Source organism: Cibotium barometz, chromosome 63 (genome assembly GCF_041138505.1).
Source record: "Cibotium barometz isolate CiBa-2024 chromosome 63, ASM4113850v1, whole genome shotgun sequence".
NCBI lineage: Eukaryota > Viridiplantae > Streptophyta > Polypodiopsida > Cyatheales > Cibotiaceae > Cibotium > Cibotium barometz.
The window spans coordinates 16,420,988-16,436,113 of NC_141108.1; the positions used below are offsets into that span (position 1 = coordinate 16,420,988).

The 15,126-nt window shown below is 45.1% G+C and overlaps 1 protein-coding gene across 2 annotated transcripts in view; it reads right to left on the bottom strand.

Annotated features, from left to right (window-relative positions):
- Positions 1 to 5,569: 5,569 nt before the first annotated feature.
- Positions 5,570 to 15,126, bottom strand: part of LOC147603765 (Protein kinase superfamily protein) — a 29,524-nt gene continuing 19,967 nt past the window's right edge. For both annotated transcript variants that reach the window (XM_086795827.1, XM_086795828.1), the window contains one exon: positions 5,570 to 5,880. In XM_086795827.1, coding sequence (XP_086651953.1) covers positions 5,734 to 5,880 — 147 coding nt within the window. In that variant the 3' untranslated portion in view covers positions 5,570 to 5,733. The remainder of the gene's footprint in view (positions 5,881 to 15,126) is intronic.

Below are 15,126 nucleotides of genomic sequence, written 5' to 3' on the forward strand. Positions count from 1 at the left end.
GTGGGATAAGGGAGCGACTTTAGAGTGAATCGGGCAGGGTAATGCCTGGTGGTGAGCTAAATGTGCATATTGGTACTAGGCATACGTGGCTCCTGATGATGGTACCTAGAGTGCTCTTGTTCTGAATAGGTGATGACTGATAGAAGCGACTCCTAGAACTATTTGGCACTTGTGTTGAGGTAGTTGTGATGAGACATGCAGGGCTCCTTTGACCACATCACGATGGTCCGAGAGTTCATGCTCATTGGTGTGTGTTATCTTCGTCAAAGGATCACGGTCATGGTGTGAGGAGATTTATGATGATGATGTGACATTGATGTGTTACTTGTGATATGTGATATGGAAATGTGGAATATACATGATATAAAGGAATTGTATGATATATGTTTTTATGAAAGGATTATTTTACAGGAGTGCATGTGTGAATTTATTTTAAGTGGTGTGTGAGTAAAGTGGCAATTTAAATTATGAGTGCATGAGTTCACACCGACTCCATAGGTCTAGTGGAGGGCAGAAGGCTAGACCCATGGGATTGGATGGGGCTAGGCTAAGCCTATGGATCTAGTTTAAGTAGAAAAGGATCAAACATCAGAAAGTGGGCAACAAGGTGGACCCGAGTTACGAGTTCTTCCCAAAACAAATCCAAAACGAAACAAACTTCATAGATGTTTACAAACAACCCATATATTTGGAGAAGTGTGGGCCCAAGGTTTATGTCAAAAGCAAGACCCTATACATGAGATTCATCGTATTTGTGTCGTTACATGGGACTCTTTTTCTCTTTGAGCAAATATGGATGGTGTTAAGCAAGTGTTGGGCAACTTGATATCAACTTGGATGGAAACAATTGGGGCATCCTATTATAAAGAAAAAAATTGGATGATCAACCCCCCACACATCCACTCTTCTGTTTGGGATCATGCCGAATGGCAGAGATTTGAATTTACGAAATTTGAGGAGGAGAGGGTTGATCTTCTTATTTTCTTTGTACTCCTACCACCTCATGTGCTTGCACAATAGCATGTATGTTAGATTTATTCTTTGGTTATGGCCTAGTAGTCTAGACTGTGAAGATAGCGGAGTGCCACTTGGGCTGATTCCCCACTCTTAAATGCCTTGTCATTTGGCTAGCCTTACACTCTTTGATGGGTGTGCTCTATAGCCATTTCTTCAAGGGTTGCTTTAAGGTAGAGCTGCATGATTAGGATCTCGAGCATGTGTTCACCATCGGTGGGCTCTTGTCGAGGAACATTCTTTTCAAGCTTGTAAATGGCTTCATCATAGTCGTGGATTGGTTACAGGTGGGAGATCCTCTTGCACTCTCTCTTCTTCTTCAAAGAAAAGGTTGATGGGATTAAAATGACCAAGCAGGGGGTCGCACGCCCATTGTGGTGTGGCCTTTGATCTATTCCAAGTGGGACCTCACCTCCTTCTTGTGATCTCTGATCTATTCTGAGTGGGACCTCCCTTCTTTCTTGTGGTTTGTTGCCCTCTTACGACTGTGGTGGTTGCTCAAAAGCTTCGGTGTTTAGGTTTGGGAAGTCGATCCCCTGGGGGGCATGTCTTCTCTCTTTGTGTTCCTTGGAAGGCTACAACATTCTTTGGCTACTCATATGTAGATTTGCCTAAGGGAAACTCTTTCCCCTTCTTTTAGACCCTTTGTTGGCATCCTTGGCATCTTTGTTGGCTCCTTCACTAGGTCCTCCCAGGCATGACCCTCTCGACTTCGCTTGCTTGTAGAGGAAATGGAGCCTTTCCACCTCGATTTCCTTGTTGGATCCTTCACTGGGTCCTCCAAGGCCTGACCCTCCCGACTTCCCATGCTTGTAGAGGAAATTGAGCCTCTCTAGCTCATCAATAAAGTCAAGTGCTACCTCATCACTCTCCATCTTGTCAAAGGTAGGGTAGGCCACTTGCAATAGTTAAAAAAGAGTGATGCCTTTTTCTCTTCACTTGTGCCACAATTATACAGTAGTAAAGGATTACCACGTCAATTGGGTCAGATATGGCACCATATAAAGCTCTTTATGTGGCCGTTGTATTTGCCAGACCCTCTTTGTGAATCCATGTCTCTACATGGTTCATTATTGCATCCACCATGGTTGTGTATGTATGTATGTATATGTGTGTGTATGTGTGTGTTTGTATGTATGTATGTATGTATGTATGTGTGATCAATCTCAACCTTGTTGAAATAGAAAGGTTAGAAGAGACAGCCGTGTAAAAATGACCTATCATGTTTTATGGAGAGGAGGTTAATACATCACGCTTGAACACTGACTAGTGCTAGGTGCTTATCTATATTGTACTGGTTTCTTTGGGTTAATCACGAGTCAAAACACGATTAGGACACTCACGCGTATTTAGCCAATTTTTAATGTAGTTAGTATTAATTTTGCAACATTCTCCAATTTTTTTGACGATCAACGATTGGGTGTGGAGAAATATTTTCTTTATTCATAATAGCTGTGCGACTGCTGAAGCTGCTATTGGATCAACCTCCGCTCTTCTTATTCAGCGAACAGAAGATCGACTTGTATCGATCAATTCGATCTATTAAAATGGCAATTGATCAGTAAATATAGCATTTCTCTAAATCTAATCATTGTGGTGTTCAATTGAAGAACGAGTATTGCTACCGATGGGATCGTGTCACATTCCCCCCCCCCCCTCTTTGATAAGTAAGTTTCTCTCCTTATCCTATACTTCTATATTCTTATTTTTATTTTATCAAAAATAAGGTAATGAAAAAAAAAAGAAATAATTCTCTATAAGCATTATATCCGATTAGGTAAATCATATAAAGAAAGAGAATGTTTCACTTGATAATCAAGAGTATCAACATAAGGGGTGGGGAGAAAGAGGTGTATCCTAACCATTTAAATAAAAGATTATTTTTGGTATATCAATACGATAGGAGTAAATAGACTCAATGGCACATTCAGTGAAAATCTATGATACATGTATCGGTTGTACTCAGTGCGTAAGAGCATGTCCCACAAATGTATTGGAAATGATACCCTAGGATGGATGTAAAGCCAATCAAATAGCTCATGCTCCTAGAACAGAAGATTGTGTAGGTTGTAAGAGATGTGAATCCGCTCATCCTGCAGATTTTTGAGTGTACGCGTCTACTCGGGAGCTCAAACTACTCGCACTATGGGTATATCTTATTGATTAGCCCGGTAGAGGTAGAAATAAATTAAAAATTAAGAAAAATTAATTTTCACTTTATTTCGACTCATACCTCGAGGCTTAATGATCATGAAGTTCGGGTATAAGTCGGAATATTTAGTTTACACAGTCCTTTCTATCAAAAATTCTTTTCTATCCATGATGAGTAATGTACCTCGACTAACGATAATCATTCTCTTTCCAATTTTTGCAAGTCTGCTACTTTTGATGTTGCCTTGTAATGGAAATAGAATCATTCGATGGTATACCCCAAGCATCCATATACTAGAATTTCTACTAATCATTTATATTTTTCATTGAAACTTCTGAATCAATTACCAATCTATTCAATTGATAGAAAACTTTAACTAGATTAACTCCATTAATTTTCATTGGGGGTTAGGTATTGACGGACTTTCTATGGGTCTCATTCTACTAACAGGTTTTGTTACTACTTCAACAACCCCACCAGCTTGGCCGATCACACGTAATACACGGCTATTCTATTTTCTAATGTTAGTTATGTATAGCAGCCAAATTGGATTATTTGCTTCTCAAGACATTTTGCTTTTCTCTTTCATGCGGGAGCTAGAACTAATACCAACCTATTTACTTTTATGCTTGTGGTGTGGAAAGAGACGCTCAACTCAACCACGAAATTTATCTTATACACAGCTGGTGGTTCCATCTTTCTCTTAGTAGCAGCTTTAACCATGAGTTTCTAAGGAACTAAGGTATTCTCTTTTGATATTCAAGACTTGACAAATAAATCGTACCCCATATCATTGGAAGTACTTTTTTACTTGGAGGTTTTAATCGCCTATGTTGCAAAATTACCAATCTTTCCCTTTCATACTTGGTTGCCAGACACTTATGGAGAGGCACATTGTTACTAGCTAGAGTATTGTAAAAAATGGGAGGATACGGAATGATCCAAATAAATTTGGAGTTATTGACCCAAGCACATTCCATATTTGGATCATGGTTGGTACTATTTGGAGCAATCCAGATTGCATACGCTTCTCTAATTTCTCTGAGTCAACACAACCTTAAGAGAAGAATAGAGTATTCATTAATATCCCATATGGGTTTTGTAACCATCGAAATTGGTTCCTTGTGGTCTCTGATCTATTCTGAGTGGGACCTCGCCTCTTTCTTGTGGTTTGCTACCCTCGTACGGCTGTGGTGGTTGATCAAAAGCTTCGGTGTTTAAGTCTGGAAGTCGATCCCCTGGGACATGTCTTCTTTCTTTGTGTTCCTTGGAAGGCTGCAACATTCTTTGGCTACTCATATGTAGATTTGCCTAAGGGAAACTATTTTCCCCTTCTTTTAGACCTTTGTTGGCATCCTTGGCATCTTTGTTGGCTCCTTCACTAGGTCCTCCCATGCATAACCCTCTCGACTTCCCTTGCTTATAGAGGAAATGGAGCCTTTCCATCTCGATTTCCTTGTTGGATCCTTCACTAGGTCCTCCAAGGCTCGACCCTCCCAACTTCCCATGCTTGTAGAGGAAATCGAGCCTCTAGCTCATCGATAAAGTCAAGTGTTGCCTTCATCACTCTCCATCTTGTCGAAGTTAGGGTAGGCCACTTGCAATAGTAAAAAAGAGTGATGCCTTTTTCTCTTCGCTTGTGCCACAATAATACAATAGTAAAGGATTATCACGTTGATTGGGTCAGATATGACACCATATAAAACTCTTTATGTGGCCGTCGTATTTGCCAGACCCTCTTTGTGAATCCATGTCTCTACATGGTTCATTATTGCATCCACCGTGGTTGTGTGTGTATGTGTATGTATGTATGTATGTATGTATGTGTGTTTGTGTGTGTCTGTATGTATGTGTGTGTGTGTGTGTGTGTGTGTCTCAAAGGTGAGAAAGGAGTGACTAAAAATAAATATAAATATAAAGGTTCTCCTAAGAAAAAAAGTATAAGACAAGTATACTCGTAGAGGTGTGTGCATGTGCACACATCTCTACTTCCCTTTCCCACACACACGAACATGCTTGTGGAAAAGAGAAGCGTTCTTTTTCATCTTTTTTGGGGGTGTAGTAGCTAGATTTTATATATTCCATGCATGCAAAATGAGTATGTCTTTCAAACTTAAGCATGACGCATTATATCAATCTCCAAAAACATATATATACCTACATGAATCTAGGAACATGCCCAAATTCACCTTTTAGAAACGTGCATGTTGTAGACTCATGGTAGTCAACCCACAAGACTATATAACGATCAACTCCATTATGCATGGTATGGACTAGATACTACGACATCCCCACTAACGTCATCAGTGCCCAATTGTGGGTGTAGAACTTTGTATCAAGATATGCTCTGACACACGCACTCCACACACACACACACATAAGAGCATATATCACACAGAGCCCTTCATACTAAGTTTCTGTCAACCCTCCGGATGCCTCTTTTATAGAACACGAGATATGTACATCACACTCCAGCTTGACTAAGGAAGAATGGCACATATGGCCTCCCTTGTTTTCAAATAACACGACCAAAATGGTGGCTTGCAAATTGTTCGTGCCAACCAAATCTACAGTCGTAGAAGATTCATGTATTTGTCAAGAATAGCGGTGCATGAAGAACGATAACCCGAGCCAAACATATTGTAATGGTTTAAATAGTGATACAGTTTATACAAATCTGTTCGCTGCTCAAACCCTGGCTGCCTTGGTATGACCTGGTCAAAAACAAAACATCCCTTGAGGAACAATAGCAAAATTTATTAGCTAAGCAGTTTAGAAAAAATTAATGGAAAATCTCGTTTTCGTTCAACATACATCTACACTACTTACTGTCAATTCAAATAAGGTGCATGCAACCATGCATTGGTCTGTTATGGATCATTATATTGCTTACATCCCCCCAACCCATGATGTCATGATGCAAGTCAGCCTCTTATCAAGCATTACCATAAATAAACGGCATTGCACATGATGTGGAACATAGATGGACTCCATAAACCAAGCATTTGAGTATTCCATCTTTCATAAATTCAAGCCAGAAATTGAGCAAGGCTACTGAGTCCTACGTACGCAGAGTTCGTAGGCTCCACATGATTGCAAATGGGAAGTCTAGAAACCATTGGCGTACTAATCATGGAAAAGTATCAACAAGAATACTTTACCCCCACCTGTGTCCACTGCATAAATAACTCTTTTCTAAAACTAGCCTCTCATGGGAAGAGGCATGGAGACAGTCATTTGTCAAACAACACCACCGCACTTGCGGAGAAGCTCCTAATGGGAGTAACCCCCATTTCACATATAATTTCAATGCTTTTGCAAGGTGCTCAAACTCTTTGGCTGCTTGCACACCACACCCCCCCCTCCCCCCCTCCACCTCTCCCACCCCACCCCCATGCACATGGCCCGTGTGTGATTGAGCTCATGCTTCATACTTTTCTCCAGCTCTTTGTTGCAACACTAATAGAGCTTGCCAGAGCAAGGTTCTCCCTGTCCACCATTCCCCACCCCCCCCCTACCCCGCCCCCGCGCACATGGCCAGTGTGTGATTGGGCTCATGCTTCATACTTTTCTTCAGCTCTTTGTTGCAACACCAATAGAGCTTGCCAGAGCAAGGTGTCCACCATCCTCATCTCGAAGACTATTTGCAATGACATGTACTTGTGCATCAAAAAAATGCAGCAATGAAGGGAGCAGAAAAAAATGCAGAACTTTATCCTGTGTGAATCAGAAAAATGTGGCTCAGATCAGAAAAAAACAGCAGGCAGAGGTGCCCACAGCATAGGTGGTGAAGGTTGGGCAGTAGAGAAAAATGCAAGGCTGAATGGAGGAAAAAAAAAGCGCAGGTTTGATGGTGGGGCAGCAATGCTGAATTATGCTTATATATATGCTGAGGTTGCTGGTTGGCCTACAGAGATGCTGTCAGCCAATTCTTGGACAAACAATATTCATATAATATCCTTTAAATGCTGACTTCCATGCTCACCCATGTGATGGACCGACTGGCTGTAGACTAGCTGCCTGCTTGCTTACGTGCCCCTTGATGACTGCCGACTGCTGGCTGGATGCTTCTCATGGATGCCGACTGGGTCCCATGCCCTCCTTGATGTTGATGATGATGATGATGATGATGATGATGTCCTAACTGCTGTCCTAATCAGGGATTATGTTGTTCATGCTAAAGATTAACCATGGCACGGACATGCATGTGACATTTCTTTAAGCAAGAGCTGATGTAACTTGGACACGTTATTACAGTTAACAGTGTCCAACATTGATCATGAAAAGATCGGGAAGGTCTATGAATAGCCAATCTTGAATCAAGTCCTTTTTAGGATTTGTCAACTTCTTCCATACATTTATCTAGAATTATGCAAAGATTTTGGTGCTATCTTTGGAAGTCCAACAACCATACCTTTTGGACGAAGGAGTTGGATGGGTGCTTTAATGAATTGAAACATCAAGAAACCACTACTCCAACAACCATACCTTTTGGACGAAGGAGTTGGATGGGTGCTTTAATGAATTGAAACATCAAGAAACCACTACTCTTATGTTACAAATTGTGAATCCAAGTAACCCGTTCGTGGTTGAAACGGATGCCAGTCATTATGCCATCCGAGCCGTGTTGTTCCAAGATGGTAGGCCAATTGCTATTGGGAGTTAAAGCTAACTAACCCTCAGATAAAGTGGCCTATGCATAAGAAAGAGCTCTTGGTTGTTATTCATGCTTTGAAAAAGTGGAGACACCATCTTTATGGCTCTACTTTTGTCGTATTTGTTAATAACTCATCTCTCAAATACTTTTGCAATTCTCCAAAGTTTAGGGAGAAAAGGCTCGTTGGTCTAAGCTTATGCAAGAGTTTGATTTCAAGATCCGTTATCAAAAAGGATCTACCAACAAGGTGGCAGATGCTTTGAGTAGAATCGGTCATGTGAATCAACTTTCATTTGTTGATATTCAGTCTAGCCTACTCGACTCTCTCAAGGGCTTCTATCCTCGTGATAGATTCTTTGGTAAGATATGGGATATTGTCCACGCTGGGATGACCTTTATTTCTTTGAGTTTGAGGGAGCATTCTATTCGGAATGGTTTGCTCTTCCAAAAGGGAAAGATCTGTGTTGTGTACCCGATGTTCATGGTGCGAGGAGTCCCATCATGTTTGAGTGTCATAACACACCTTTTGCTTGGCATTCAAGTGTGCTGAGGACTGAGCATTTAGTGAGAAGAGGCTCCACCTTACTCACCTTGTCTATCAGACCACACGGCAAAGGGTGATTGGTTTCCATGCGCATGAGTGGAACATAGAGCCTCCACCGGCCGAGGTGGCCATAGAGATTCTGGCGGTTATGGATTTGGGAGGGTCGCCCTCTCACACAACTCCAATGAAACCCGGGGGAGTGGACATGGCATGATCCCTATGGCAGGAGGCTCCAGTCACCCCTTTCTTTGCTTACACCACACAGTTGGGCCGCACATTCAGATGCTAGAGATCGGGGGCACTCTAGCACCAGCAAGGTGCTGGCAGTCTTAGGGCCTCCATCCTAAGTTTCTCTCAGATTTTTGAAAGAGGCTATGGGACTGTTTTCGACAGCAAAAGATCACTCTCTTTCTGTGGCAGCAGCTAGCACATCATCGGAGCCTAGCGGTTGGCACTTGGCTGGCCATAGGAGGTAGGCCAGCAGTCTATTCGAGGTGCGGCCATCTCCAGGAGTCCCACCATCATTGCCTTCGGGATTGCCCGAAGGCTCAACAGGTTTGGCAACGGATTCTCTGCAGCCCACTTGGCACTACAGACCACCTGTGTTCCCCCCTCCCCAAATTGTATGAGATAGCTGTCTCCTACCAGAGTAGTCAGCCGGAGGGAGGGGAGCAGCATCCTTCCCTCTTTTTAGTTTCTTGACTCTCGCTCCCCTCTATGGAGTTGAGTTAGTACTTAGCCATTATGGTTGTTTTGCTCGGTAACTAATCAAAGGATCTCTTGTTAGGGGCTCGCCCGCACGTATTGTGGGAAGCTTTGAGTACCGGCCCACTCGGTCACTCGAAGATTGTCTTATTTTCAGACAGCTGTCCCCAAAGGCCCAAGAGAGGAGCCTCACTGGGATACGGGATAGGGACAGACTTGGCCTCGACATCAACTATTACATCCCCCTAGAGCGGCTGGCCCCGATCCCGGTCCCCACCCCACCCCGCAGTGGGTGGTTGGGAGTGTTCATCAAGCATAACATGCCTTTGGCCGTTCATCGTGCTGATTGGTTTCCATGCACATGAGTGGCACATAGACCCTCCACCAGCCAAGCTGGCCATAGAGATTCTGGCGGTTATGGATTTGGGAGGCTCGCCCTCTCACGCAACTCCAATGAAACCCGGGGGAGTGGATATGGCATGATCCCTATGACGGGAGGCTCCCGGCACCCCTTTCTTTGCTTACATCAGACGGCTGGGCCGCACGATTCAGTTGCTAGAGATCGAGGGCACTCTAGTAGCAGCAAGGCACTAGCAGTATCAGGGCCTCCATCCTAAGTTTCTCTCAGATTTTTGGAAGAGGCTATGGGACAGTTTTCGACCGCACAAGATCACTCTCTTTCTGTGGCGGCAACTAGCACATCGAAGCCTCGCGGTTGGCACTTGGCTGGCCATATGAGGTAGGCCAGCAGTCTATTCGAGGTGTGGCCATCTCCAGGAGTCCCACCATCATTGCCTTTGGGATTGCTGGAAGGCTCAACAAGTTTGGCAACGGATTCTCAGCATTTTCACTTTGGACCGGGCCCTCTCTCGCACAATTACTTGGGGCACAATTGCTTGGGCCACTACGGCCGAGGCCACCATGGCATGAGGAGGGATGTGGGGGACTTGCCCTGTAGGTCTCTCATCTCCGTATTTCTACACTACCAGTTTCAACTCCATCCACTGATCACATTGGACTCCTAGTTCCAACTAGAGATGGGAGAATTGCAGCAGTATTGTTGTGTGGCACATTTGGAGAGCTCGTTGTAGTAAGGCCATCGAGGCCTCACCCCACCAACGGAGTCCATCTGGAGCATCTGGCTTGGTATCATTCATACCCTCCATGGACAGTGGGGAAAGCTTCAGGGTGGCTCCAACCGTATGCGGAAGCGCCGCGAGGTCTTCCTCCTGAGGATTTGGCGTAAAGGTCCCTTTCTCACTGACAGTGGTGGTGAGCCCACTTGGCACTATAGACCACCTGTGTTCCCTCCTCCCCAAATTGTATGAGATAGCCTTCTCCTCCCAGAGCAGTCAGTTGGAGGGAGGGGAACAGCATCCTTCCCCCTTTTTAGATTCTTGACTCTCGCTCCGCTCTATGGAGTTGAGTTAGTACTTAGCCATTATGGTTGTTTTGCTCGGTAACTAATCGAAGGATCTCTTGTTGGGGGCTCGCCCGCACGTGTCGTGGGGAGCTTTGAGTACAGGCCCCACTCGGTCACTCAAAGATTGTCTTATTTTCAGACAACTGTCCCCGAAGGCCCAAGAGAGGAGCCTCACTAGGATACGGGGTAGGGATAGACTTGGCCTTGACATCAACTATTCCATCCCCCCCGGAGTTGCTGGACCCGATCCCGCCGGTCCCCACCCCCAACCCTACAGTGGGTGGTTGGGAGTGTTCACCAAGCATGACATACCTTTGGCCATTCATGGCGCTGATGAGAGCTCCGCCTTACTCACCTTCTCTATCTGACCACACGGCAAAGGGTGATTGGTTTCCATGCACATGAGTGGCACATAGACCCTCCACCAGCCAAGGTGGCCATAAAGATTCTGGCGGTTATGGATTTGGGAGGGTCACCCTCTCACGCAACTCCAATGAAACCTGGGGGAGTGGACATGGCATGATCCCTATGACGGGAGGCTCCTGGCACCCCTTTCTTTGCTTACACCACACGGCTGGGCCGCACGATTCAGATGCTAGAGATCGAGGGCACTCTAGCAACAGCAAGGCACTAGCTGTCTCAGGGCCTCCATCCTAAGTTTCTCTCAGATTTCTGGAAGAGGCTATGGGACATTTTTCAACTGCAAAAGATCACTCTCTTTCTGTGGCAGCAGCTAGCACATCGGAGCCTTGAGGTTCGCACTTGGCAGGCCATAGGAGGTAGGCCAGCAGTCTATTCGAGGTGTGGCCATCTCCATGAGTCCCACCATCATTGCCTTTGGGATTACCCAAAGGCTCCACAGGTTTGGCAATGGATTCTCCGCATTTTCATTATGGACCGGGCCCCCTCTCGCACAGTTACTTGGGGCACAATTGCTTGGGCCACTAAGGCCGGGGCCACCATGGCATATGAGGAGGGGGGTGGGGGACTTGCCCTGTAGGTCTCTTATCTCCATATTTCTCCACTGCCAGTTTCAGCTTCATCCATTGATCATTGGACTACCAGAGATGGGAGATTTGCAGCGGTATTGTTGTGTGGCACATTTGGAGAGCACATTGTAGCAAGGCCATCGAGGGCATCCTCACCCCGCCAACGGAGTCCATCTAGAGCATTTGGCTTGATATCATTCATACCCTCCGTGGAGGGTGGGGAAAGCTTCAAGGTGGCTCCAATCGTATGCAGAAGTGCCGCGAGGCCTTCCTGAGGATTTGGCATCAAGGTCCCTTTCTCACTGACAATGGTGGTGAGCCCACTTGGCATTATAGACCACTTGTGTTCCCTCCTCCCCAAATTGTATGAGATAGCCTTCTCCTCCCAGAGGAGCCAGCCGGAGGGAGGGGAACAGCATCCTTCCCCTTTTTTAGTTTCTCGACTCTCGCTCCCCTCTATGGAGCTGAGTTAGTACTTAGCCATTATCGTTGTTTTGCTCGGTAATTAATCGAAGGATCTATTTCCCAGGAAAGAAAAAAGAAGATAGACAGGACATTTTATCTGAAGGATGCAGCAATGTTGACGGCTTGTCCGGAAGCACTACCAAACCCGTCAATAAGTTAAGCAAGAGGGAACATTCTGCATTGTCCAAGATGAGGCACCAAGGGTGGTCAAGTCAAGTCGTGCAAGTCCCACACCGTAAAGTTGTACCAGTACGACACCAAACATGTAGCCCACTTGCAATGTAATGAAGTACAAGGTGTCACGACACTTAGACAACCCCGGTCAGAGTCAGCCTTTTAGGGCAAGGTCCACCGTTTGTCCAAGGTGCTAGCAACAACCAAGTTAGGTAGGGAACTGCATAGAGTGTTTAGAGGGCTGTGGCCAGCCCCATGAACAACCACACAGGAACCCAGCACAATCAGCCAAGGGGGCAGGGCAGGGCACCCATGTGAAGTCCCTTGTTGACCTCTTCAGGGCCACGACCAGCCAAGGCCTTAATCGGCCAGGTTGGCCAGCCCCAGGCCCAGTCGGGCTGTTCAACCAGACATCAGGTCCTCTTCCTCCCATATCTCATCATGGAGCAAGCATGTCCCTGCTAGGCACAACCAAAGGGCAGCAAGGGGAAGGCAAACGCAAGGTGCAGCAGCAGTAGAAGTCTAAACGTAGGCATCTGAAGGACAGCCAGTTAAGCAGCTAATTCCGGCAGCCCGTATGCGTTGAAGTTAGCATAATCCTACAGAGGAAAACGCATACTTCAGTCCAGTCCAGCAGTTGGGCAGATTCAGCCCCAACTGTCCTCATTGCAGAAAACACAATAATAAAGCATCCGCAGTGGGGGGCCTGCAGTGGGTATTGCAAGTTGCAACCCGATTCAGTGTACAGTGCACGTCTCTCTCTTTATCTCTCTTCTCCATCTGTCTGGCATGCGAAAAACACACATGGTTTTATCTCCATAATTGACAAGAAAGATCTTTTAAGCGTGCGCATGTAACATTGGTATCACAACTCCAGCTTGAGTTGTGCAAAGAGGAACTGTTGCATGCATGCGGAAACGTGATCATGATCAACACAAAAAAAGAGAAATTATCGCTAATCTTGATTAACACTAAACAAGAGAAATTATTAGTTTAGCAAACACACATACAACACGCAATGTAACACTAATCTACTGTATTTTCCAAAACACAAATATGTCCAGTGGTTCTTGGATCTAGATTAGATCCGGTTCATGCATGCTAACCTACTGTGCTTACAAAAGATGTCTTGCTCAATCCACAGCTTGGTTGTGCTCTTCAGATGTTTGCATTCTTGCCTAGAGCTGCCTTGGGTTACCTCCATGTGGTGGTTCTTTCCAACACCTAAGAGATGCTTGAATGAGGGCTGAAACTCTCTTTATATAGAGTACTTTGTTGGTTCGTTGCTCGTCGTTTTTAGGTCAGCCGTACAATGATAGATATAGGCTTCCATGATACAAGTCGGCCTGTAGAACTGTTGTCGGCCTATAGAAAATACCCATGACTAGGAAAAGTACATGTTTTATGCTGCATTTTCACACATGTGGGGTCAGGTTGCTGACATGGCACCCTTGGATGATGCCGACTAGATATACTGTTGTAAATGCTTGCCGACTGGATGATTATGTCCTAAATGAATGCCTGAATTGCTGCCTAATGCAGGATTAGATTAGGGATTAGCATGACACGTGACATCCCCTCCTGCTAAACTTGATGACAGGAACCCAACTTTCACAATCTTTTGACTTTGGATGGTTGTCATCATCCCCCCTTGACTCCGTTGGGACTCCAACTTGTCATACTTCTTCCCTGGCAACTTAACTGAAATCCCTGTCACACCTTTGAATCTGCTCCATGACTAGCGTTGAAAATGTGCATGTTGTTCCAATGTTGTCCCCTTGCTTGCATACCCGTCCCTTACCACACTGATGACTTCTTACTCGGGTTGATCGAGGCACCTAACTAAGGCTGCACCTCCTGTTCCTAGGAAGCCGCTAGTGAACGTCACTCTCAATCAAACCCAGTCATCAGCACCATCCTTAGTAGGGTGCTGGAAGATAAGCAAGAGGGAACCTTCAGGGAGCTAGAAGCTAAGCCAGAGGGGGGTTCAGTAAAGAAAGGTGAGTTACTCAAGTGTCATGGTCATCTCGAAGGCCCCACCCAATTGTAGTCTTGTTTGCCTACGGAAGTACGGAGAATGTCATTTCTCAGCACATTGCCCAACAAGCCCAAATTGACTTCATTCCAAAAGACAATACAGTCGCTGATTTTGGCATAGATATGAGTCTTCAGATCAAGTCAATTGCATGTAGCACAAGATTGGTATTCTTGCAGGTGGAGTTCATGCACGATTTCATAATCAAACCACAGACTGGTGCAAACATGATTTTCAACCCACAAGGTGAAAAGCCAAATCCCATGAAGTGGTTGGTCCACTCTGTTTTGTTCTCCATTACACCAGTTTGCTAGTTTTGAAAGCATGGTTTTGAATGTTAGTTTTTAGGTAATTCAGACATATCAGACAGATAAATCATAAGATTACTCAAGATTGTTTGCAAGCTGAACCAAGAAAGAGGCAAAGAGCACGAAGAAAGAGAAAGACCACCAGCATACAAAAGCAACACAGGACGTTCAGTCATCTGACCCTCACCAACAACTTCGCCATCCACCAGATCAGGCTAGAGGCGAATTCCCGTGGATACCAAAGACCACGGGATCATTGCCTTCAATTTATCTAGGTGGGTACCACAAGAAGGCAACCTTTTCCGATCCCAGAGCAGAAGACCCTTCAGGGGTTGACACAAGATTTTACCAGAATGATGCAGCATGGTTGACAGATTGTTCCAAAGCACTGCCAACCCCATCAACAAGTTAAGCAAGAGGAAATGTCACATGCACCCCGCACTTGAATGCCAGGTGGACATGACTCAAAAGACAATTGCAGGACCTGACAGCAGACACTATCCAAGGACGAGTCGCCAGTGCACAGCCAAGGGTGGTTGAGTCGAGTCCTGCAAGTCCCACATCGTAAAGTCATGCCAGTCTCACACCAAACATGTAACCCACTTACGATGTAATAAAGTACAAGGTGTCTGGACACTTGCTAATTGTTGTCGAATGTCC